The 26,283-nt window shown below is 41.6% G+C and overlaps 2 protein-coding genes across 3 annotated transcripts in view; one reads left to right on the top strand and one right to left on the bottom strand.

The window, feature by feature from the left end:
• Positions 1 to 5,332, bottom strand: part of ints7 (integrator complex subunit 7) — a 79,256-nt gene extending 73,924 nt beyond the window's left edge. Inside the window, exons 1-2 of the mRNA XM_070889510.1 lie at positions 5,196 to 5,332; positions 103 to 232 (exon numbers count right to left, since the gene is read on the bottom strand). Of these exons, the coding sequence (XP_070745611.1) occupies positions 103 to 232; positions 5,196 to 5,289 (224 nt within the window). The 5' untranslated portion in view covers positions 5,290 to 5,332. The remainder of the gene's footprint in view (positions 1 to 102; positions 233 to 5,195) is intronic.
• Positions 5,333 to 5,427: 95 nt separating this feature from the next.
• dtl (denticleless E3 ubiquitin protein ligase homolog (Drosophila)) overlaps positions 5,428 to 26,283 on the top strand; it is a 43,474-nt gene continuing 22,618 nt past the window's right edge. Inside the window, exons 1-10 of one of the 2 annotated variants that reach the window (XM_070889508.1) lie at positions 5,428 to 5,548; positions 7,430 to 7,552; positions 10,857 to 10,955; positions 21,842 to 21,903; positions 21,994 to 22,114; positions 22,210 to 22,275; positions 24,170 to 24,285; positions 24,411 to 24,484; positions 25,528 to 25,631; positions 26,085 to 26,189. In XM_070889508.1, the coding sequence (XP_070745609.1) occupies positions 5,500 to 5,548; positions 7,430 to 7,552; positions 10,857 to 10,955; positions 21,842 to 21,903; positions 21,994 to 22,114; positions 22,210 to 22,275; positions 24,170 to 24,285; positions 24,411 to 24,484; positions 25,528 to 25,631; positions 26,085 to 26,189 (919 nt within the window). In that variant the 5' untranslated portion in view covers positions 5,428 to 5,499. The remainder of the gene's footprint in view (positions 5,549 to 7,429; positions 7,553 to 10,856; positions 10,956 to 21,841; positions 21,904 to 21,993; positions 22,115 to 22,209; positions 22,276 to 24,169; positions 24,286 to 24,410; positions 24,485 to 25,527; positions 25,632 to 26,084; positions 26,190 to 26,283) is intronic. The other variant, XM_070889509.1, reaches the window with a different exon arrangement.

Genomic DNA, 26,283 nt, shown 5'->3' with positions numbered 1-26,283 from the left:
GGAAAACAGTGAGGTTAATTAAATCCCATTTTCTAAAATAACTATAAAAAAAGTAAATGATAGATAATTGACATTATCCTTTCAAGAGATTGCAATGCTTACCCAACTCTGAAGATGTCTGCAAGTTTCAAAAAAGCTGAGTTTATAAGAATCGGAAATGGGTACTTTTGGAACAGCCTTGGAAAACGAACAACTGCCTCACACTGCTCACCAAGTTTCCCTAATCTCAACCCTTAAGAGATAAAATACAAAACATTACATTGATCTATCAACTCACTGTCCAACTTTTTAAGATTTGTATTATTTAACATACAAATCAGGTCAGAATCACAACTTCTTTCCATTGTGACATTTTTGTACTTTTTAAGACACAGTTCTGGATCTTTCTTGAGAAGGATGTGAAATACAGCAGATTTGTTTACAGCATAGATCAAGATCCTAAATCATGTGTTCCATTTTCAAACAGTTCTGACCTCCATTCCTGGATGCAGATTCTTTGAGTCATTACTAAAAGTTAAAACTCATGGTCTCAATGTATCCTGCCAAAATATATATATATATATATTTTTTTAAATTATTTCACAATTAGTTTCAATAAACAGTGATGTTCTACTGCTTTAAATTCATACAGCATATATTAAACAGACGTTCGAGTATACTCAAATGGCAGATCCCAGCCCAAATCGAGATACCAGGAATGAAACGCTCTATGATTAAACACACATCATGAAATCGCACCCACAAACATTGTAATTCTCCATTCCCTAATTTGTCACTTACTGCCATTCTTGGTTTTTTCCCGTCAGTGCTGATTTACTCAGAGATTTAACTCTTCTATAGGCTGTGAATGCAAATTCCTGACTTCATATCTGATGGAGATTCTCATCCACAGCCAGGTGGGAAACTCAAACAAAGCAGCAGTGTAAGCAAGGAGTCAAGAGTGTCATTAAATGGCATATTAAGAGAATAACATTGCCTCCACAAACTGTCTGAGCAGAAGAGAGCCTTTGTGAACCGGGTGGGTATTTGGGAGAAAAGAATTGGAGCAAGGAAGTGAGAGAAAAAAAGCACCTCCTTGAACAGGGAGAGAGAAGGCAGCAACTCTGAAGTAGGCAGGAAGCAAGGAAGGAAGAGTGGCTTGATGGACTGGAGGAGAGGGGGGGACAGATAGAATGAACCTATGAACTTGGAGGGAGGAGAAGAGCCAAGAAGGCAGAGGGGAAGCAAGAGGCAGCAAACAGGTGAGAATCTTTTAATTATGAAAAGCACTTACTTCTTGTGAAAGTTGTAGCTTGGCACAAACTAGTAATTAATTAAAATAAAATAATTTGTTGCTTTAAATCTCCAGGCAGTTGTAAAATGTCAGTGTTGCTTGGCGTTGACCCTTGAAATTGTGATATATAATATAAATAACCTGTTTAATGTATTTTTGCTAATATTATAAAGCACAATTTCAACATACTTCATTTGGGAACTCCAGATCACAGGGTCACTGACATAGAAACATAGAAAATAGGTTCAGGAGTAGGCCATTCGAGCCTACACCACCATTCAATATCATGGCTGATCATGCAACTTCAGTACCCCATTCCTGCTTTCTCTCCATACCCCTTGATCCCTTTAGCCGTAATGGCCACATCTAACTCCCTTTTGAATATATCTAACGAACTGGCCTCAACAACTTTCTGCGGTAGAGAATTCCACATGCTCACAACTCTGAGTAAAGAAATTTCTCCTCATCTCGGTCCTAAGTGGCTTACCCATTATCCTTCGACCGTGACCCCTGGTTCTGGACTTCCCCAACATCGGGAACATTCTTCCTGCATCAAACCTGCAATTCCGTTAGAATTTTATGTTTCTGAGATCCCCTCTCATTCTTCTAAATTCCATTGAATATAAGCCTAATCGATCCAGTCTTTCTTCATAGGCCAGTCCTGTTATCCCAGGAATCAGTCTGGTGAACCTTCGCTGCACTCCCTCAATCGCAAGAACGTCCTTCCTCAGATTAGACCACCAAAATTGTACACAATATTCAAGGTGTGGCCTCACCAAGGCCCTGTACAACTGTAGTAAGACCTCCCTGCTCCTATACTCAAATCCTCTTGCTACGAAGGCCAACATGCTATTTGCCTTCTTTACTGCCTGCTGTATCTGTATGCCAACTTTCAATGACTGATGTACCATGCCATCCAGGTCTTGTTGCACCTCCCCTTTTACTAATCTGTCACCATTCAGATAATAATCTGCCTTCCTGTTTTTACCACATTATACCACATCTGCCATGTATTTGTCCACTCACCTAACCTGTCCAAGTCACCCTGCAACCTCTTAGCATCCTCCTCACAGCTCACACTGCCACCCAGCTTCGTGTCATCTGCAAACTTGGAGACATTACATTCAATTTCTTCACCTAAATCATTAATGTATATTGTAAATAGTTGGGGTTCCAGCACTGAACCTCGGGGTACCCCACTAGTCACTGCCTGCCATTCTGAAAAGGACCCGTTTATTCCTACTCTTTGCTTCCTGTCGGACAACCAGTTCTCTATCCACATCAGTACATTACCCCCAATTCCATGTGCTTTAATTTTGCACACTGATCTCTTGTGTGGGACCTTGTCAAAAGCCTTTTGAAAGTACAAATACACCACATCCACTGGCTCCCCCTTGTCCACTCTACTAGTTATATCCTCAAAAAATTCTAGAAGATTTGTCAAGCACGATTTCCCTTTCATAAATCCACGCTGACTTGAACCGATCCTGTCACTGCTGTCCAAATGCACTGCTATTACATCTTTAGTAATTGATTCCAACATTTTCCCCACCACCGTTGTCAGGCTGACCGATCGATCATTCCGTTCTCTCTCTCCTTCCTTTTTTTTTTAAAAGTGGTGTTACATTAGCTACCCTCCAGTCCATAGGAACTGATCCAGAGTCAATAGACTGTTGGAAAATGACTACCAATGCATCCACTATTTCTAGGGTCACTTCCTTCAGTACTCTGGGATGCAGACTATCAGGCCCTGGGGACTTATCAGCCTTCGATCCCATCAATTTCCCCTAACACAATTTGCTGACTAATAAGGATTTTGTTCAGTTCCTCCTTCTCGCTAGACCCTCGGTCCCCTAGTATTTCCAGAAGGTTATTTTTTTCTTCCTTAGTAAAGACAGAACCAAAGTGTTTGTTCAAATGGTCTGCCATTTCTTTGTTCCCCATTATAAATTCACCTGATTCTGACTGTAAGGGACCTACATTTGTCTTCAATAATCTTTTTCTCTTCACGTATCTGTAGAAGCTTTTGCTGTCAGTTTTTATGTTCCCTGCAAGCTTACTCTCATATTCTATTTTTCCCCTCCTAATTAAACCCTTTGTCCTTCTCTGCTAAATTTGAAATTTCTCCCATTCTTCCTCAGGTGTGCTGCTTTTTTGGCCACTTTATATGCCTCTTCCTTGGATTTAACACTATCCCTAATTTCCCTTTTAAGCCACGGTTGAGCCACCTTTCCAGTTTTATTTGTACGCCAGACAGGGATGTACAATTGTTGAAGTTCATCCATGTGATCTTTAAATGTCTGCCATTGCCTATCCACCGTCAACCCTTTAAGTATAATTCGCAGTCTAATCTAGCCAATTCACATCTCATACCGTCAAAGTTTCCTTTCTTTAAGTTCAGGACCCTAGTCTCTGAATTAACTGTGTTACTCTCCACCTTAATGAAGAATTCCACCATATTATGGTCACCCTTCCTTAGAGGGTCTCACACAACAAGATTGCTAATTAATCCTCTCTCATTACACAACACCCAGTCTAGGATGACCAGCTCTCTAGTTGGTTCCTCGACATATTGGTCAAGAAAACCATCCCGTATACAGTCCAGGAAATCCTCCTCCACCGTATTACTACCAGTTTGTTTAGTCCAATCTATATGTAGATTAAAGTCACCCATGATAACTGCTGTACCTTTATTGCAGGCATCCCCAATTTCCTGTTTGATACCATCCCAACCTCACTATGGCTGTTTGGTGGTCTGTACACAATTCCCACTAGCGTTTTCTGCCCTTTGTTGTTCCGCACCTCTACCCATACAGATTCCACCTCATCCACGCTAATGTTCTTCCTTACTATTGCGTTAATCTCCTCTTTAATCAGCGACGGTATCCCACCTCCTTTTCCTTTCAGTCTATCTTTCCTGAATATTAAATACCCTTGGATGCTGAGTTCCCAGCCTTGATAACCCTGGAGCCATGTCTCCGTAATCCCAATTACATAATATCCGTTAACAGCTATTTGCGCAGCTAATTCATCCATCTTATTACGAATGCTCCTCGCATTGAGACACAGAGCCTTCAGGCTTGTTTTTTTAAACACTTTGTCCTTTTAGAATTATGTTGTAATGTGGCCCTTTTTGATTTTCGCCTTTGATTTTTCTGCCCTCCACTTTTACTTTTCTCTTTTATACCTTTTGCTTCTGACCCCATTTTATTTCCCTCTGTCTCCTTGCATAGGTTCCCATCCTCCTGCCCTATTAGTTTAAATCCTCCCCAACAGCACTAGCAAATACACTCCCCCTGGGACATCAGTTCCAGTCCTGCCCAGGTGCAGACCGTCCAGTTTGTGATCAGTGGACTTCCAGTCAAACGAATTGACTATCCCTGCTACCGCATTTAGTTAATGTTCAAAACTTATTTACAAAATTAAAACGGTAAACAGATGAAACCGATTAGTCAAGATTATGTCTGCTGTGGAAAGAGATGTCAGATTCCAAACGTTTTTATAAACCCATTTAGGATGCACAGAATTGCGTTTATTTTTAAGGACAATTTGCATCAAATTTTGTCATTTTTAATCTCAATAGAGCCAGTACCACTCCTAATAATTGAGGCTGTGGATATAATGTGGAATGCGGCACTGGTCTGAAACTAATAATCACAGAATCAATTCGCATCCCTCAATTCCTGCATTACCCTGCCGTATTGGAATTGCATGTTAAGAGTTTACAGCCAATTGCACAGACTCCACCGTCAAAAGCTAAAATCTGAACGTGTTGCAGAGAGAACAAAACAAAACCCAGACGGACTTTATAAACCCAGCTCCACGCCGCACTGGAATGTGTTTCAGGAGTGAACTGGGCGGCTCAGCTACCGCCTGATAGACAGACACGGGCCGGTTCCAGCTCGTCCTCCTCTGGCGGTACCTTTGTCCAACTCCATCAGTGCAGAGTTGGCATCCATTTCCTGCTCGCCATAGCCTCCTTCTGACAAAAACGGCCTGGATGCAGCTAGCGCCATAACAACAGTTCGAGCCCTCACTCGTCCAACCGCCTCCTCCCAGTAATGCTCTTGGAGCGGAAGTGGCCGCCACCGCCATCGAGTTATGACGCGCTTCCGCACGGCGGCCGCGGATCAATCAGAGTGCGTGACGTCTATTTGGCGGGAGGTTGATTGCGGAGTGGAGCGCGCGGGAGATTAGAGTAAGAATTTCAGCCGCCCCGAGTGAAGATGCTGTTCCGCGCTGTGCTCAATAGCAGGGTTTGCAACAAAAAGCGGGGTGAGAGGCTGCCTTTGAGTTCTTTCATCAAGGGATGTTGTAGTTTAAAAAAAAAATCAGGACGTGTTTGTAAGTTTTTCCTGTAGTCGTGCTTTGTTTATATTTTATTAATCAGAATGTTTCCATAAGTTCTTTAAGTTTTGTTACACTTGAATATAAAATAATCTCGACTTTCATGTGTTCCGATTATTGATTTTAAAAGTAAAAGCTTCCTGAAGCGTAATTGCTTGAAATGCATGTGGCTGTAAAATTCGGGGCGATTGTCAAGCAGCTATATTGCTCTATGCAAGTTTAAAATAACTGCAGTATTATTTTATTTACGATATTGGTCTCATTTGTTACTGGCTTTAAACGAGAAAGATTATTTTCTAAAGATATACAGTGCGCATTACTCCGACTCGGCCATTGAGGAGTTGGTGAAGCTGTTATGTAATTGCGTGAAATAACCAGGATTGAGTATTTCCAGCTGGCTATTTTTGAATAGGAGGCTGTAGGAGAATCCTGTTTGAAGCGGGAACAATAATTTTAGTTTTTACTTGGTGTTAGGAAATTGTATATTTTAACCTACTACAAAAGGGGAAAATACTTTTATGTTTTAAATGAGGGATCTGTATGTGAAGAGACAAAAGAAACAGCGATTATTCTCCTTGGATCAGAGAAGGTTAAGGGAGATTTAATAGAGGTGTTCAAAATTACGAGGGCGTTTGATGGGGAGAAACTGTTTCCACTGGCAGTCGGTCAGTAACCAGAAGACACAGATTTAAGATAATTGGCAAAAGGAGCTGAAGTAGAAATTTTTGGAATAGATACCTGAAATGGTGGTGGAAGTAAATTCAATAGTAACTTTCAAAAGGGAATTGGATATGTACTTGAAAAGGAAAACCTTGCAGGACTATGGGAAAAGTGCAGGGGAGGGTGACTAATTGGATAGCTCTTTCAAAGAGCCGGCACAGGTGTGATGGGCTGAATGGCCTCTTTTTGTGCTCTGTGGTTCCAAGTTAGGAGTTGTCACAAATCGTTTGTACTTTTCATGGATATTTTATGTTATATTTTAAGGTGTAAACTTTCTATCTGAGAAATATGCTTTTGATAATTACATTGTTGCTGATGGATGTGGAGCTATGGGGTATATGATGCACCATAACGGTATGGTACAGGCTCGATGAAACAGCTAGTCTTTTTCTGTTAGACATCTTCGTATGTTCCTTTAACAAAACCATTTTGTGATTTGTGCCACTATCTGCTTTTTGTCTTTCAGCTCTCAATTTATTTCTAGTCGTAGTTAGTTTAATAGTGCAGAATGAAGCTGGAGGAAAGTCCCAATATGCAATTGCTTTTACTTGACACATAATTAAAACTGTTCCCCAATAGGCTATGTACTTGCCACCTGATTTGAACTGGAATTGAGCCACACAAAGCAGGAAGGGTCCACATTATCTCCTCTCAGTAGAGGTGCACTAAAGGTGCTACAATAAATCTTGTGCCCGGAGAAAAATAATACTGGTTGCTTTTCCTGATTTTTTTTTTCCTAGTGAATCCTGCTGAAAAATGTTAATGTTGGATGAGGACAACATTGGGTTCAGCTGTGATGCCCTCGAGGCTCATGCATGAGTAATGGCCACTTGAGTGTGGCTCTGAAGGATGGCTGGCTAATGTTTGGGAAAGGGGGGGTGACGTCAAACAAAAATACAACTCAATAACTTGGTAAAGGATTTCTCTTAAAATTTCCTTTTGGATACTGTTCTTTGTGCCTAATTTCTGTACAGACTGCTGTAAACTTGCATGTGTGGGATATCTGATACAAAAGAAAGTTGTATTAAGTTATTCAAACATTTGTTTGTTTTTCCATCAGTTTCAATATAATTTCATCTTTCCCATTAGAGCCTCACCGCTACCCCTTGGAGACGTTGCTGCAATATTACCAATGTAATCGACAGGATGAACTCACTTCATATGGTGACCTCGGAGTACCAGTTCCTCCTTTTGGCTGCTTATGGTCTACAGGTAAATTGACCTATTCAGGGCTTGTAATGACGACTGACTGCATACATAGAATAATAGAAATTGACAGCACAGAAAGAGGCCATACACACTTATTGCATCACTTTAATTTTAATTTAAAAGTTCTGTGCAGTGCATCTCTTGCAATAGTTGAGAGTAGGCATTAGTTTGGGGTCTCAATACAATTTGAAATTCTAGTACTAGTTAGAAGCTGCAAGTTTGATTACCACATACCTGAAGTTACAATCTGATTATGCAAAGCAAACAACTAGTGCCTCAGATGTTGTTGAACAACAACAACTTGTATTCAGTGTATTGATGGGGATAATGAGTAAGAATTAACTACATAATCTGATTTTAAAATGCATCAGTGATTCAAATACATGTCGTCCTTTGATTACATTGAGTATTAACGCATGTGAACATAAATAGGAGCAGGAGTAGGCCATACAACCCCTCGAGCCTGGTCCGCCATTTAATACAATCATGGCTGATCCGATCATGGACTCGGGTCCACTTCCTTGCCCGCTCCCCATAACCCCTTAATCCCTTATCGGTTAAGAAGCTGTCTATCTCTGTCTTAAATTTATTCAATGTCCCAGCTTCCACAGCTCTCTGAGGTAGCGAATTCCACAGATTTACAACTCTCTGAGAGAAGAAATTCCTCCTCATCTCTGTTTTAAATGGGCAGCCCCTTATTCTAAGATTATGCCCTCTAGTTCTAGTCTCTCCGATCAGTGGAAACATCCTCTCTGCATCCACCTTGTCAAGCCCCCTCATAATCTTATACGTTTCGATAAGATCACCTCTCATTCTTCTGAATTCCAATGAGTAGAAGAAACCCAACCTTCTCCACCTTTCCTCAAAAGTGAACCCCCTCATCTCTGGAATCAATGTAGTGAAGCTTCTCTGAACTGCCTCCAAAGCAAGAATATCCTTTTGTAAATATGAAAACCAAAACTATGCAGTATTCCAGGTGTGGCCTCACCAATATCCTGTATAACCGTAGCAAGACTTCCCTGTTTTTATACTCCATCCCCTTTGCAATAAAGGCCAAGATTCCATTGGCCTTTCTGATCACTTGCTGTACCTGCATACTAACCTTTTGTGTTTCATGCACAAGTACCCCCAGGTCCTGCTGTACTGCAGCACTTTGCAATTTTTCTCCATTTAAATAATAACTTGCTCTTTGATTTTTTTTTCTGCCAAAGTGCATGACCTCACACTTTACAACATTATACTCCATCTGCCCAATTTTTGCCCACTCACTATGTCCTTTTGCAGATTTGTGTGTCCTCACACATTGCTTTTCCTCCCATCTTTGTATCGTCAGCAAACTTGGCTACATTACACTCGGTCCCTTCTTCCAAGTCGTTAATGTCGATTGTAAATAGTTGGGGTCCCAGCACTGATCCCTGCGGCATCTCACTAATTACTGATTGCCAACCTGAAAATGAACCACTTGTCCCTACTCTGTTTTCTGTTAGTTAGCCAATTCTCTATCCATGCTAATATGTTACCCCCAACCCTGTGAACTTTTATCTTGTGCAGTAACCTTTTATGTGGCACCTTGTCAACTGCCTTCTGGAAATCCAGAAACACCACATCCACTGGTTCCCCTTTATCCACCCTGTTGGTTACATCCTCAATGAATTTCAGCAAATTTGTCAAACATGACTTCCCCTTCATAAATCCATGCTGACTCTGCCTGACCGAATTATGCTTTTCCAAATGTCCTGCTACTGCTTTTTTAATAATAGACTCCAACATTTTCCCAACCACAGATGTTAGGCTAACTGGTCTATAGTTTCCTGCTTTTTGTCTACCTCCTTTTTTAAATAGGCGTGTTACATTTGCAGTTTTCCAATCAGCTGGGACCTTCCCAAAATCCAGGGAATTTTGGTAAATAACAACCAATGCATCCACTATCCCTGCCACTACCTCTCAAGACCCAAGAATGCAAGCCATCAGAGGATTTATCTGTCTTTAGTCCCATTATCTTACTGAGTACCACCTCCTTAGTGATTGTGATTGTATAAAGTTCCTTCCCCCCCCCCCCACACCCAACCCCCACCCTGCCCCCATAGCTCCTTGACTATCCACTGTTGGGATATTGTTTGTGTCCTCTATTGTAAAGATTGATACAAAATATTTGTACAGCGTTTCTGCCATCTCCATGTTCCCCATTACTAATTCCCTGGTCTCGTCCTCTAAGGGACCAACATTTACTTTAGTCACTCTTTTCCTTTTTATATACCTATAGAAACTCTTGCTATCTGTTTTTATATTTCGTGCTAATTTACTTTCAAAGTCTATCTTATCTTAATCATTTTTTTTAGTCATTCTTTGTTGGCTTTTAAAAGCTTCCCAATCTTCTGTCCTCCCACTAGTTTTGGCCACTTTGTATGCCTTTGTTTTTAATTGGATACCGTCCTTTAGTTAGCCACAGATGGCTATCTTTTCTTTTACACCCTTTCCTCCTCCTCACTGGAATATATTTTTCTTGAGAGTTGTTAAATATCTCCTTAAATGTACGCCACTTCATCAACTGTCCTACACTTTAATCTATTTTCCCAGTCCACTTTATCCAACTCTGCCCTCATACGTTCATTGTCTCTTTTATTTCAGCTTAGTACACTGGTTTGAGATCAACTTTCTCACCCTCCATCTGAATTTGAAATTCAACCATGCTATGATCACTCATTCCAAGGGGGTCCTTTACCAGGAGATTGTTTATTAATCAGGACCAGATCCAAGATAGGCTGCCCTCTGGTTGATTCCGTTACGTACTGCTCAAGGAACCCGTCCCTTATGCACTCTATGAACTCCTCCTCAAGGCTACCCTGAACAATTCAATATGGAGGTTAAAATCACCCATGATTATTGCTGTTCCCTTTTTACAAGCTCCCACTATTTCCTGGTTTATACTCTGACCAACAGAGTTGCTACTGTTAGGGGGCCTATTGGACATTCAAAATGTCGTGAGTAGTTTGAGTTGTAGCGCTGTTTGACACATCAATCCGCCAACTGTAAGGCTCGAAAGTGTAATTTATTTAAGGTACATGCTTCAGTTGAGAACTGTTTTGACGAGCATTGGAGTTGACTTCTGCCCGTCCAGCGAGAAGAAGCGGCATAAAATTGTATAAAGGAGTGGAATTAAATCCTAATATATGTTAATACAAAATTGGAAGATCCCTTCCTGGTTTTCTCTTGTGTAATTTAGTCGTGCTTTCCATGTAAAAAGGACTGCTGTTACAGTGCTGTTGTGCTGACTGATTTTAACAAGGTTTAACATGATTACTTACAGCAGAGCAGTTACATTGGGTCCTTGCAGTAGCAAATGAAGAAGGTGTAGTCAGGCTGTATGATACAGAATGCCGCAACAAGGAGGACCCAACTTTTCGAGGTGTGCCAAGATTTTGTTTCTTTGCTTGTGATATTTTTTTGAAAGGGGTGTGTCAAAATCTTTGTCATGTCAAGAAGTTAAATATTTCATAAAATTATTCACCACTGTTTTATAAATACAACAACATCTAATGAGGAGATAACTGAGAGCCCTTCTTAATATGATGCCAATCTATCCTTCATGGGTACTATCTAGATTCCCGCTCAATTCCTATTGTAGCTCTGTATATGTAGGTGAGCTTTTCTACCACTTCAGTATAATTTAGAATTCATGTAAATGGTCTCGCGTCGCATGCAAAATATAATTGCCATAATATCGTGGTTGTAACATGGTCCCTTTAAGAACATAAAGTTTTGAATGAGAAAAGGCCTTAAAACTCATCATGCCCTACTCCTTGCACAGTTCATGTGTGAACATTAATTGTAGATCATCTTCATAGGTTTTTATTCTTGAATACAGGTATTACATGTGTTCAATTGTAGAGCATTCAAAAATAGCCAGCTGGAAATTGTAGAGCAGATACGGCTCAATAAACTGGGATAATCTGCTTCCTGTTTTTACAAAATAGGCGGTGAAAAAATATAGATTACCAAGCTATAAAGATTGGTATGGGAGAAATGGGTTTCGATTCATGGGGGACTGGCAATCAGTACTGGGAAAGAGGGAGTTATTCCATTGGGACGGGCTTCACTTGAACCATACTGGGACCAGTGTCCTGGCGAATCTAATACCTAAGGCTGTAGATAGTAGATAGGGCTTTAATCTAAGTGGGGAGGGGGAGGGGTTCTGCCTCAACAGCTCTCAGGTAGAGAATTCCCAAGAATCACGACCCTCTGGGAGAAGAAATTCCTCCTCATTTCCGTTTTAAATGGGCGACCTCTTATTCTGAAAGTAGAGTCAGAGTGGGGGGAAATGGTAAAAAGCCAAAATTAAAAGCTCTTTATCTAAATGCACGCAGCATTCGTAACAAGATAGATGAACTGATGGCACAAATAGAAGTAAATGGATATGATCTGATAGCCATTACAGAGACGTGGTTGCAAGGTGACCAAGGCTGGGAACTGTATATTCAGGGATATTTGACATTTTGTAAGGATAAGCAGAAAGGAAAAGGAGGTGGGGTAGCTCTGTTAATAAAGAATGAAATCAGTGCAATAGTGAGAAATGATATTGGCTCAGAAGATCAAGACGTAGAATCAGTTTGGGTGGAGATAAGAAATAATAAGGGAAGTAATTAATTGGTGGGAGTAGTCTATAGGCCCCCTAATAGTAGCTGTACTGTAGGACAGAGTATAAATCAAGAAATACTGGAGACTTGTAAAAAGGGTACTGCAAAAATCATGGGCAATTTTAATCTTCATATAGATTGGACAAATCAAATTGGCAAAGGTAGTCTTGGGGAAGAGTTCATGGAGTGTATTCGGGATGGTTGCTCAGAACAATACGTTGTGAATCCAACCAGGGAATAGGCTATTTTAGATCTGGTAATGTGTAATGAGATTGGATTAATTAATCTCACAGTAAAGGATCCTCTAGGGAAGAGTGATTATAGCCTGTTAGAATTTCAAATTCAGTTTGATAGTGAAAAACGTTGGTCTCAAACTTAATAAATAAAGGTAATTATTAAGGCCGCAACCGAGACTCCAGGATGGTATGTTGCCTCCCTGGTGCAAGGGTCAAGGATGTCTCGGAGCAGGTGCAGGACATTCTGAAAAGGGAGGGAGAACAGCCAGTTGTCATGGTGCACATTGGTACCAACGACATGGGTTTAAAAAAAAAGGGATGAGGTCCTACGAAACGAATTTAAGGAGCTCGGAGCTAAATTAAAAAGTAGGACCTCAAAAGTAGTAATCTCGGGATTGCTACCAGTGCCACGTGCTAGTCAGAGTAGGAATCGCAGGATAGCGCAGACGAATACGTGGCTTGAGCAGTGGTGCAGCAGGGAGGGATTCAAATTCCTGGGGCATTGGAACCGGTTCTGGGGGAGGTGGGACCAGTACAAACTGGACGGTCTGCACCTGGGCAGGACCGGAACCAATGTCCTAGGGGGAGTGTTTGCTCGTGCTGTTGGGGAGGAGTTAAACTAATATGGCAGGGGGATGGGAACCAATGCAGGGAGACAAAAAGGAGGCAAAAGCAAAAGACGGAAAGGAGATGAGGAAAAGTGGACGGCAGAGAAACCCAAGGCAAAGAACAAAATGGGCCACTGTACAGCAAAATTCTAAAAGGACAAAGGGTGTTAAAAAAAACAAGCCTGAAGGCTTTGTGTCTTAATGCAAGGAGTATCCGCAATAAGGTGGATGAATTAACTGTGCAAATATATGTTAACAAATATGATGTGATTGGGATTACGGAGACGTGGTTCCAGGATGATCAGGGCTGGGAACTCAACATCCAGGGGTATTCAACATTCAGGAAGGATAGAATAAAAGGAAAAGGAGGTGGGGTAGCATTGCTGGTTAAAGAGGAGATTAATGCAATAATTAGGAAAGACATTAGCTTGGATGATGTGGAATCTATATAGATAGAGCTGCAGAACACCAAAGGGCAAAAAATGTTAGTGGGAGTTGTGTACAGACCTCCAAACAGTAGTAGTGATGTTGGGGAGGGCATCAAACAGGAAATTAGGGGTGCATGCAATAAAGGTGCAGCAGTTATAATGGGTGACTTTAATATGCACATAGATTGGGCTAACCAAACTGGAAGCAATACGGTGGAGGAGGATTTCCTGGAGTGCATAAGGGATGGTTTTCTTGACCAATATGTCGAGGAACCAACTAGGGGGGAGGCCATCTTAGACTGGGTGTTGTGTAATGAGAGAGGATTAATTAGCAATCTTCCCTTGGGGAAGAGTGACCATAATATGGTGGAATTCTGCATTAGGATGGAGAATGAAACAGTTAATTCAGAGACCATGGTCCAGAACTTAAAGAAGGCTAACTTTGAAGGTATGAGGCGTGAATTGGCTAGGATAGATTGGCGAATGATATTTAAGGGGTTGACTGTGGATGGGCAATGGCAGACATTTAGGGACCGCATGGATGAACTACAACAATTGTACATTCCTGTCTGGCGTAAAAATAAAAAAGGGAAGGTGGCTCAACCGTGGCTATCAAGGGAAATCAGGGATAGTATTAAAGCCAAGGAAGTGGCATACAAATTGGCCAGAAATAGCAGCGAACCCGGGGACTGGGAGAAATTTAGAACTCAGCAGAGGAGGACAAAGGGTTTGATTAGGGCAGGGAAAATGGAGTTCGAGAAGAAGCTTGCAGGGAACATTAAGGCGAATTGAAAAAGTTTCTATAGATATGTAAAGAGAAAAAGGTTAGTAAAGACAAACGTAGGTCCCCTGCAGTCAGAATCAGGGGAAGTCATAACTGGGAACAAAGAAATGGCAGACCAATTGAACAAGTACTTTGGTTCGGTATTCATGAAGGAGGACACAAACAACCTTCCGGATATAAAAGGGGTCAGAGGGTCTAGTAAGGAGGAGGAACTGAGGGAAATCTTTATTAGTCGGGAAATTGTGTTGGGGAAATTGATGGGATTGAAGGCCGATAAATCCCCAGGGCCTGATGGACTGCATCCCAGAGTACTTAAGGAGGTGGCCTTGGAAATAGCGGATGCATTGACAGTCATTTTCCAACATTCCATTGACTCTGGATCAGTTCCTATGGAGTGGAGGGTAGCCAATGTAACCCCACTTTTTTTAAAAAAGGAGGGAGAGAGAAAACAGGAAATTATTGACCGGTCAGCCTGACCTCAGTAGTGGGTAAAATGATGGAATCAATTATTCAGGATGTCATAGCAGCGCATTTGGAAAGAGGTGACATGATGGGTCCAAGTCAGCATGGATTTGTGAAAGGGAAATCATGCTTGACAAATCTTCTGGAATTTTTTGAGGATGTTTCCAGTAAAGTGGACAAAGGAGAACCAGTTGATGTGGTTTATTTGGACTTTCAGAAGGCTTTCGACAAGATCCCACACAAGAGATTAATGTGCAAAGTTAAAGCACATGGGATTGGGGGTAGTGTGCTGACGTGGATTGAGAACTGGTTGTCAGACAGGAAGCAAAGAGTAGGAGTAAATGGGTACTTTTCAGAATGGCAGGCAGTGATTAGTGGGGTACCGCAAGGTTCTGTGCTGGGGCTCCAGCTGTTTACATTGTACATTAATGATTTAGACGAGGGGATTAAATGTAGTATCTCCAAATTTGCGGATGACACCCTAAGTTGGGTGGCAGTGTGAGCTGCGAGGAGGATGCTCTGAGGCTGCAGAGTGACTTGGATAGGTTAGGTGAGTGGGCAAATGCATGGCAGATGAAGTATAATGTGGATAAATGTGAGGTTATCCACTTTGGTGGTAAAAACAGAGACACAGACTGTTATCTGAATGGTGACAGATTAGGAAAAAGGGAGGTGCAACGAGACCTGGGTGTCATGGTATATCAGTCATTGAAGGTTGGCATGCAGGTACAGCAGGCGGTTAAGAAAGCAAATGGCATGTTGGCCTTCATAGCGAGGGGATTTGAGTACAGGGGCAGGGAGGTGTTGCTACAGTTGTACAGGGCCTTGGTGAGGCCACACCTGGAGTATTGTGTACAGTTTTGGTCTCCTAACTTGAGGAAGGACATTCTTGCTATTGAGGGAGTGCAGCGAAGATTCACCAGACTGATTCCTGGGATGGTGGGACTGACCTGTCAAGAAAGACTGGATCAACTGGGCTTGTATTCACTGGAGTTCAGAAGAATGAGAGGGGACCTCATAGAAACGTTTAAAATTCTGACGGGTTGAGACAGGTTAGATGCAGGAAGAATGTTCCCAATGTTTGGGAAGTCCAGAACCAGGGGTCACAGTCTAAGGATAAGGGGTAAGCCATTTAGGACTGAGATGAGGAGAAACTTCTTCACCCAGAGAGTGGTGAACGTGTGGAATTCTCTAACACAGAAAGTTGTTGAGGCCAATTCACTAAATATATTCAAAAGGGAGTTAGATGAAGTCCTTGCTACTCGGGGGATCAAGGGGTATGGCGAGAAAGCAGGAATGGGGTACTGAAGTTGCATGTTCAGCCATGAACTCATTGAATGGCGGTGCAGGCTAGAAGGGCTGAATGGCCTACGCCTGAACCTATTTTCTATGTTTCTATGTATGAAGACAGTTGACTAAAGTGGACTGGGAAAATAGTTTAAAAGGTAAGACGGTAGAAAAGCAGTGGCAGAAATTTAAGGAGATATTTCATAACTTTCAGCAAAGATACAGTTCAGTGAAAAAGAAAGACTCTGACAAGGATGAACCATCTGTGGCTAACTAAGGAAGTTAAGGATGGTATCAAATTGAAAACAAAGATATATAGTGATGTGTAGATTAGTGGTAGCCCAGAGGATTGGGAAAGTTTTAGAAACCAGCAAAGGACAACTTAAAAAAAAAAAAGAGAACGTTACTGGTGGTGACCCTACTCTGACATTGCTGGAGGTGGCACTATTCTAACATTACTGGTGGTGACCCTGCTCTAACATAACTGGTCGTGACCCAATCGAACATTACTGGAGGTGACACTGCTTTAACATTACTGGTTGTAACCCAACTCTAACATGACTGGTAGTGACCCTACTCTAATATTACTGGTGCTGACCCCAATCTAACATCACTGGTGGTGACCCTATGCTAACAGTACTGGTGGTGACCCTAGGAGAGTAGGAGAGTAAACTAATGTAGGAGAGTAAACTAGCGAGAAATATAAAAACAGACAGTAGGAGCTTCTACAGTAATATAAAAAGGAAGAGAGTAGCTTTAGAGGATGAGTTTGGGGAATTAATAATGGGAAACAAGAAAATGGCAGAGACGTTGAACAAATATTTTGTATTGGTCTTCACAGCAGAAGACACTTAAAAACATCCCAATAATAATAGCTAATCAAGGGGCTATAGGGAAAAGGGAACTTAAAACAATCATTATCATTAGCAAAAAAGTACTCGGCAAACTAATGGGACTAAAGGTGGACAAGTTCCCTGGCCCTGATGGCCTGCATCCTAGGATCTTAAAAGAAGTGACTGCAGAGATAGTGGATACATTGGTTGTAATCTACCAAAATTCCCTGGATTCTGGGGAGACGCCAGCGGATTGGAAAACCGCAAATGTATGCCCCTATTCAAGGGAGACCGAAAGCAGGAAACTCTAGACCAGTTAGCCTAACATCTGTCGTTGGGAAAATGCTGGAGTCCATTATTAACGAAGTAGTAGCAGGACATTTGGAAAAGCATGATTCAATCAAGCAGAGTCAGCATGGTTTTATGAAAGGGAAATCATGTTTGACAAATTTGCTAGAGATCTTTGAGAATGTAACGAGCAGGGTGGATAAAGGGGAACCAGTCCATGTGATGTATTTGGATTTCCAGAAGGCTTTCGATAAGGTGCCACATAAAAGGTTACAAGATTAGAGCTCACAGGGTTAGGGGTAATATATTTCAGAATCATAGCAATTTACAGCACAGAAGGAGGCCATTTCGTCCCATGTATCCGCACCGGCCGACCAAAAGCTATCCAGCCTAATCCTACTTTCCAGCTCTTGGTTCATAGCCCTGTAGGTTACAGCACTTTAAGTGCACATCCAAGTATTTTTTAAATGTTGAGTGTTTCTGCCTCAACCACTCTTTCAGGCAGTGAGTTACAGACCCCCATTACACTCTGGGTGAAGAATTTTCCCCTCGTATCTCATCTGAACCGCTCTCCAATTACTTTAAATCTATGCCCCCTGGTTGTTGACCCCTCTGCCAAGGGAAACAGGTCCTTCTATCCAATCTATCCAGACCCCTCATAATTTTATACACCTCAATCAGGTCTCCCCTCAGCCTCCTCTGTTCCAAAGAAATCAGAGTCAGCATCTCCAATCTTTTCTCATAGCCAAAATTCTCCAGTCCAAGCAACATTCTAGTAAATCTCCTCAACACCCTTTCCAGTGCAGTCACATCTTTCTTGTAATGTGATGACCAGAACTGCACACAGTACTCCAACTGTTTTATACAGTTCAAGCTTGGATATTAGCATAAAGGATTGGCTAACTAACAGAAAACAGTCGGGATAAATAGGTAATTTTCAGGTTTGCAAACTAACTAATGGGGTGCCACAGAGATCAGTGCTGGGGCCGCAACTATTTACAATCTATATTAATGACTTGGATGAAGGGGACCGTGTGTAATGTAGCCAAATTTAATGATGATACAACAGATAGGTGGGAAAGCAAGTTGTGAAGAGGACACACAGAATCTGCAAAGGGATATAGATAGGTTAAATGAGTGTACAAAAATTTGTGAGATTGATTATCATGTAGGAAAATGTGAGGTCCTTCCTACTTGCTTTGGTAGGAAGACAAATCGCTGGATAAATGCCACCAACGATGTCTCCGCAAGATCCTGCAAATCCCCTGGGAGGACAGGCGCACCAACGTTAGTGTCCTCGATCAGGCCAACATCCCCAGCATCGAAGCACTGACCACACTTGACCAGCTCCGTTGGGCAGCCACATTGTTTGCATGCCTGACGCAAGACTCCCAAAGTAAGCGCTCTACTCGGAACTCCAACATGGCATGCGAGCCCAAGTGGGCAGAGGAAATGTTTCATGGTCACCCTCAAAGCTTCCTTGATAAAATGCAACATCCCCACCGATACCTGGGAGTTCCTGGCCAAAGACTGCCCAAAGTGGAGGAAGTGCATCCGGGAGGGTGAAACCAAGCGCAGGCAGCAGAAGGAGCGTGCGGCAAACCAGTCCCACCCACCCTTTCCTTCAACCACTAACTGTCCCACCTGTGACAGAGACTTTAATTCCCGTACTGGACTGTTCAGTCACCTGAGAACTCACTTTTTTAAAGAGTGGAAGCAAGTCTTCCTCGATTTCGAGGAACTGCCTATGAGGATGGTAGGAAGAATAAAAAAGCAAATTATTATTTAATGCTGCATTACAAAGGGATCTGGGGATCCTTGTACATGTACATGAAACACAAAAAGTTAGTATGCAGGTACAGTAAGTGATCAGGAAGGCCAATGGAATCTTGGCCTTTTATTGCAAGGGGGATGGAGTATAAAAGTAGGGAAGTCTTGCTACAACTGTACAGGGTGTTGGTAAGACCACACCTGGAGTACTGTATAGTTTTGGTCTCGTTTAATATACTTGCTTTGGGGCAGTTCAGAGAAGGTTCAGTCGGTTAATTCCTGAGATGAAGGGGTTGTCTTATGAAGAAAGGTTGAGCAGATTGGGTCTGTACTCATTGGAGTTTATAAAACTAAGAGGTGATCTTACTGAAACATATAAAATTCTGAGGGGCTGAATGGGGTAGATGCAGAGAGGATGTTTCCCCTCGTGGGGGAATCTAGAATTAGGGGGCATAGTTTCAGAATAAGGGGTTGCCCATTTAAAACTGAGGAGGAGGAATTTCTTCTGAGAGTTGTGAGTCTTTGGCATTCTCTACCCCAGAGAGCTGTTGAGGCTGGGTCATTGAATATATTTAAGGTAGAGATAGAGACATTTTTGAACGATAGGGGAGTCGAGGGTTATGGGGAGCGGGCAAGAAAGTGGAGTTGAGGCCAAGATCAGATCAGCCATGATATTGAATGGCGGAGCAGGCTAGAGGGGCCAAATGGCCTACTCCTGCGCCTATTTCTTATGTTCTTATGAAACCAACAAACCATAATGTCTAGCATCCAAAAATGTGTTCATTCATGGTCATTATAAGCAATAAAATATTCATTTATATAGTTTCCATTTGCAGCCTTTTTCTTCTGTTTCCAGTTCAATGGAATTTATTTAGTCCATCAAATTAGCCAAGTCTTGGAGCACTGACTCAGCGCCATAGCACTAATTTGGTGATCTGAGCTGTGAAATTGGGTGCATCTGTGCTCCGAAGTGGTGCATGGCCCACTAGCCTCCAGCAAAGATACAGAGGCTTCAAACCCCCATGTGTAATATCTCCTTTGTCCTGTGTTACCATGCTTACATTGCAACATGTTTCCTGCTTTAGGCATTGATCAGAAATTCTCTCCTATTGTCCTCCCAGCTGGGTTCAGGAACAGTAAACAGCTGAATGTCAAACCTCATTCATATTGAAACACCAGTGGATTAGAATCTCTAACAAGCACTGGAGATTTTAATAGTTTCAACTTTAAGGTGGAAAACTATCCAACTGATATCTTCGTTACAGTTTCATGTAAAGTGTCTGTGTCATGTCATATGGTGATCCTGAGGTCTGTTTAACATAATACCAGTGCGCTTTAAGGGTGAGATTTCTGTTGTTTATTATTCATGGTGAAATATTGAATGCATTATTTAGAACCACTATAAATAGCAAACAGTGGAAATCTCCCTCCCACACCCATATATGAAGCTGTTCTTGGCAAAATTCTTAACATCTCTTCGAATTACCCCCCCCACCCCATCACTGACACTACCAATTTAGAGAAGGTTCACTAGGTTGATTCCGGAGATGAGAGGGTTGACTCATGAAGATGGGTTGGACCTATACACATTGGAGTTCAGAAGAATGAGAGGTGATCTTATCGAAACATATAAGATAATGAGGGGGCTCGACAAGGTGGATACAGAGAGGATATGTCCTCATAGGGGACATCGTCTCAGAATAAGGGCCACCCATTTAAAACTGCGATGAGGAGGAGTTTTTTCTTAAGGTTATAAATCTATGGAATTATCTGCTCCAGAGAGCTGTGGAGGCTGGGTCAATGAATATATTTAAGGCAGAGATGGACAGATTTTTGAGTGATAAGGGAATAAAGGTTTCTGGGCAGCGGGCAGGGAAGTGGAGCTCAGTCCATGATCAGATCAGCCTTGATCTTATTACCGTATATACTCGCGTATCATGCGACTTTTGAAGACCTAAATTGTAACCTAAATTTGGGGGGTCGCATGATACGCGAGATACAAAATTTGCGGGTGTGAAGTGCTGGCCAAGATTAGGCTGTTGGGCTGTTAAGCAGACCGTATCCATTTACGGTAAGTCAAATAGTACATATCTATATCAAATAAAGATGATTTTGATAAAACTGCTGTTTTACTTGCTGATACACACGTAATGTTTACGCTTTCCAAATCAGCTGAGAGGCTAACTACCAAAGGAAAACAGAAACGATTCTTAATTTCGGACACAGCTTTCTCCGACACCAAACAGCTTTGCAGCTTTAACGTTGTTGCTTTGTTCCGCTTCGGCAACAACTTGCAGCTTAAATTTGGCAGTATATTTCTTCGCAGATCTTTTCTCCATAGTGGCTAAGGGTAGAATGTAAAAATATATTTGTCATAGTTTACTACCTTAGATGAGATTTGGAACGAAATACGGTAACTGTTTATTATCGTAATGAGAAACAGCAAAACAGCTGTTTCTCATTCGGTTGTTTACGGCGGAAGAGTCGTTTCATGATTCGGTTGTTAAGGTCTGTATTCGATCGTTGTTATGTGTTAGGGTACTTGTTACGTGTTGGGTACTTGTTAAACTTGTTTGAAAGCCTAGCCTAGTGTCATCTGGTATCTCAAAAAAGTGACTCGCATGATACATAAGATATATGATAAAATCATGTTTTGGGGACGAAAATTTAGGGGTCGCATGATACGTGAGATCGTAGGATACGTGAGTATATACGGTAAATGGCGGGGACAGGCCTATTATGTTCTTACACCTGTAACCACCGGTACTTCACCCTAATTTGTAGCTAAAAATGCTCTGGACTTAACCTAATTTTGGAATGACAATATCTATAATGTATTGCATGTTTTTTGCAGTTTAAGTGGGCATTGTATTTGCCCACAAGTCTTGTTGTACTGAGATCCCAGTGACAACACTGTTTTCTAACCTGGTCTCATCTCTAAATTAGATTTTTCTATTTTCAGCATGGCTGGCTCACAACAATGCAGTGTTTGACCTAGCATGGGTTCCTGGAGAGCCCAAATTAGTAAGTACTCATTTTTTTTTTTCCTTGTACATTCCTTTAACAGGCAAGTGTGTGCTGTTTAACATTTGTGTTTTTTGTATGTTTTTGAAGGTTACAGCTTCAGGAGATCAGACTGCAAAACTCTGGGATGTGAAAGTGAGTGAGCTCCTTGGCACGTTTAAAGGCCACCAGTGCAGCCTTAAGTCTGTGGCATTTGGAAAGCAGGAAAAAGGTACCACATCTAATTGTATAATTTGTAGAGCTTTAATTATAAAGGGGAAAAAAACAATTTTAATTTTATCCCCTTCTCCCTTTTTTAAAAAAAAGCTGTATTTTGCACTGGTGGAAGAGATGGCAATATAATGGTCTGGGACACTCGCTGCAGTAAGAAAGGTATGGATTCCTTAAATGTGAACACAATTTGTAAAGTGTCCAAAATGTTCAGTGAACTGTTTTGGGGTCATAGCACACCTTCCGAATCAGAAAAGTGTTTTTTTTTTTTTGTTTAGCCCTATCTTCATTTCTTCCCTTACTCTTGAATCTCCCTGTCAGTTGCATCATTTTGCAGTTGATGTTTCCCCCAAGCCCCTACCATTGAAAGAATGTAATCAGCCCCTGAGAGATACACATGAGAAACTGAGGCATTAATACTTTATTCCCCCTCCCCTATGGAGACCTCTCCATGATCTATTGCAAGTAAGGTTGGAATTTGAGTGTGGGCACTAGTTACTCCATGTTAGTTGCTGATAGACTCGTGTTCACTTCAAAAGCAGTCCAGCTTCTTTCCAGAAAAATGACACCCCCGCCCCCCCCATCACTGACACTACCAATTTAGAGAAGGTTCACTAGGTTTCTAGTACCTACCAATCCAGATCGGGAATGTAGGAGAAATTGAGGCCCTTCTTGAAAATCGAGCAGTGCAATTAAATAGAGAGGGGTTCCTGTCGCAATTACTGTTGACTAGATTCAGTTCCTTCTAGTCTTCCAATTATTAATTTTTAGGGTAACCATTTCAACAAAGCGCTGTAAATGATTTTCCAAACACGTGATAGTTGCATCTTGGACTCCTTTTTGCTGACTGTCAGGGTTTTTATTTGAAATTAGTTCAGTCTGGACTCTGTTTGCAGTGAGTGTGGCAGAAAAAGTTTCTAATTTAAGCACAAAGCTCCCTCAAAACCACATGGATTGCTGGTATGAGAAACTGAAAAATTATTGATGCAGGAGGGGTCTGCTTTTTGAAGTTGAAAATCGAGCAGAAGGAGCTTGTCTGCACCTGGCTTTGTTGTTCACAGATTGGAAGTGGTTGATGCTGATATTGGCTGAGAGATCTTTGTTCTCTTGCTTGTAAAATTCACACACAAAACTTGAATTCTTCATTTGTAAACTAGATCGGCCAATTCATGTGCTGCATTGCAGTAATATGACTTCTCTGGAAAGAACACTTCTCAACACCTTTTAACAAAAAATACAAAATGTCATGAAATCACTGTCGTCCATCAGAGAATTGCAATTTACTCTGTGAACGCTACATAACTTAAGTTCATGTGATCTGTTTTTTGGTTCCAAAATATTGTATATAGTTTATTTTTCATTTCTTCTTTGTAGAAACAATTCTACAGGTGAAGTGGTGAAACAGGGGCTCACCTTAAGTAAGGAAACACTTGTAGGGCTATGGGTAAAGAGCAGGGGACTGGGCCTAATTGAGTAGCTCTTTCAAACAGTCGGCACAGGCACGAAGGGCCAAAAGGTTTCTTTCTGTGCTGTACGATTCTATGACCTAAATACTTCTCTTTTAAACCAGTGAGGCCCGGGTGCAGATGTTCCCAGTGAGGCCCGGGTGCAGATGTTCCCAGTGAGGCCCGGGTGCAGGTTCTTCCTTTCGTGCCCCTCTATTTCATATGTTGCGCACGTTGTAACAAATTGAGTCATTTTTCAACAGCTTTTTGTGGCAAGTTTTTTCTCCTATCTTGGATGTGTAACTTGATAAACTTTGGAATATATCTGTCATGTATCTTACATTATTATATATATATATATAACTGTATCCTAACATGCTATACATGACTGTAATAAGATATGACCTGTAACCACCAGCATACCTTACCACCAGGGGTGCACTTGCAAGAGACAGGTATATAAGGGCAGGTCTCCTTTCTCACTGCCGATTCTCACTATCTAGATTTGGGCGTGAAGAGTAGTCATCTGGGCAAATGAGTTCCTCTGGGGTTGGGGGGAAGGAGACAATGTGCTAAGTTTGAACATTATTCATAGACTTGCTTCTGTTTAGATGGATTTTACAGACAAGTGAAGCAAATTACTGGTGCTCACAACACGCAGGCCAAGCAGACTCCTCCGAAACAGAAGAAACGACGGCCGGCTGCACGCGGACTTGCTCCCTCTGTGGTATGACTGTTTTTCACAGTAGTTCAGTGTTCTGATCTGCTCTTTCAGTGGCTGGGCTTCCGCAGCTGCTTGATCATAATGGTCAGGATCATTGCATGTGCTGAGTTGTCTTTTATTCTTCGCAGGATTTTCAGCAGAGTGTAACGGTGGTGCTTTTTCGAGATGAGAACACTTTGATCTCTGCGGGGGCAGTGGATGGGTAAGTGCAACTTGGAATGGGAGCTGCGTTGCCACATGAGTGAAGATAACAATTGCTTAGTTACACTGGGCCATTCTCATTCTGCCTGACCCCAATTTATCTTTTTTTTTAAATAAAATAAATTTCTTCTAGCTTTTTGATAATTTAATCAATCATGATCTGTCTCTGCTCCTTTTTCTTTCTTTTTGTTTTCCTTGATTTCCTCTCGCTCAGACTTTTCAAATTTTTGTTCTGCTGGCTGTATTTTAAACTACTGCTTCAATCTTCATTCACCATTATGATTCAAAATGAATACCAAAGCTTTGCTGAAGGATGTGGGTTACAATTAAAATCCTGAGGAGAGAAATGGCCTTGTTACACTAATTATTTTTAATATACTGGTCGATCTCTTGTGGTACACACGGGTTGTAGAGAATAAACTGAGATTTCAGGTCAAATAGGGTTAGAGGGTAGGGGAAAATGAAGAGTGGAAGCAGGGAGTGGCAGAGAGAGGAAGGGGAGAGAAAAGGATCAGAAGTAGGGTGGTTAAAAGGATTTTTGAGAGATTGGCTCAAATCAACTAAATGATGCTCCGTGGGAGTGTGGAGAGAGGTGACGAGGGTGGTTTCCAGTCACAAACTATTCTGGGGGGGTGTGGGGGCACACGGACCACCTAAGTAATGGTTGGTGTAGGGTATGTGGAGATGTGCTCAGCTATGTGTGCAGGTGTTGATCAAAAGAATGGTTGGTGTGGGATGGGGAGACTCGGTCATCTGTTTTGATGATGTTGTTTGAGGGATAAGTGTTGGGCAGGACACTGGGAGAACTCCCTTGCTCTTAAAATAATGCCATGGGATCGGTGAGGACCTTGGTTTAATATCACATTTGAAATACAGCACCTCCAACATTGCAGCACTCCCTCAGTACTCAGCCTCGATTATGTGCTCAAGTTTCTGGAGTGGGACTTGAACCCACACCTTTTTGACTTGGATGAGGCTGACATTTATTTAGATCATTTATTCAATAACTCATATCTGTAAAAATGGGTTCTATTTATTTTCCAGTGTCATCAAGGTGTGGGATTTGAGGAAGAACTACACCATTCATCACCAAGATCCTGTGCCAGTGCAGTCCTTCCCGTATCCAGGAACCAGCGCACGGAAGCTAGGTACATATTCTTTTACTGTGCAGTGCAGCTTTGGGAGACAGGTGACGATTTACTGATCTGTGGTGAGGAATCTGCCATTGAAAGCATCATTATTCCCCTGAAGGAGCAGAGGAAATGGTGTATGACCTACTCTGACCAGGTGTCATCACTTAAATAGCAGTGGCAGGGAGCAAGCAAGTACTACAAAAGTAAAATAATTAAGTACTTAATGTTTTGAGACACTGAATATTTAAAACTGTTATGTCCTGGTCTGCATGTAAAAATATAGAGGACCTTAAATATTGTTTTCTAAGGCCTAACAGATTTGTTTAGAATACTTGAGCTAGGCCCTTGCATTATAGGGAAGCATTAGTTGATTCAGTTGTCGTACAGTTAGTTTTTGGTTGCATATAAATTCAATTTTTAAGCAGTATCCTAAAATAATTTGGGAATTTCAATTTTTTCATTTTGTAGGATACTCCAGTCTTGTCTTGGACTCAAAAGGCTCCAATCTTTTTGCAAACTGCACTGATGATAACATTTACATGTTTAATGTGACTGGCCTGAAAACTGTACCAGGTAAGTAAGGGACAGACTATCTGTTAGACTTGTGAGGGGGAGCGGGAGGGGAAAGAGCAATTTACTGGCCATAATGTATGTTCATTTTTCTATT

This window comes from Pristiophorus japonicus, chromosome 9 (genome assembly GCF_044704955.1).
Source record: "Pristiophorus japonicus isolate sPriJap1 chromosome 9, sPriJap1.hap1, whole genome shotgun sequence".
Lineage (NCBI taxonomy): Eukaryota > Metazoa > Chordata > Chondrichthyes > Pristiophoridae > Pristiophorus > Pristiophorus japonicus.
The sequence above is the reverse complement of the archived record's forward strand: the minus strand, read 5'-3'. Positions and strand labels throughout refer to the sequence as shown.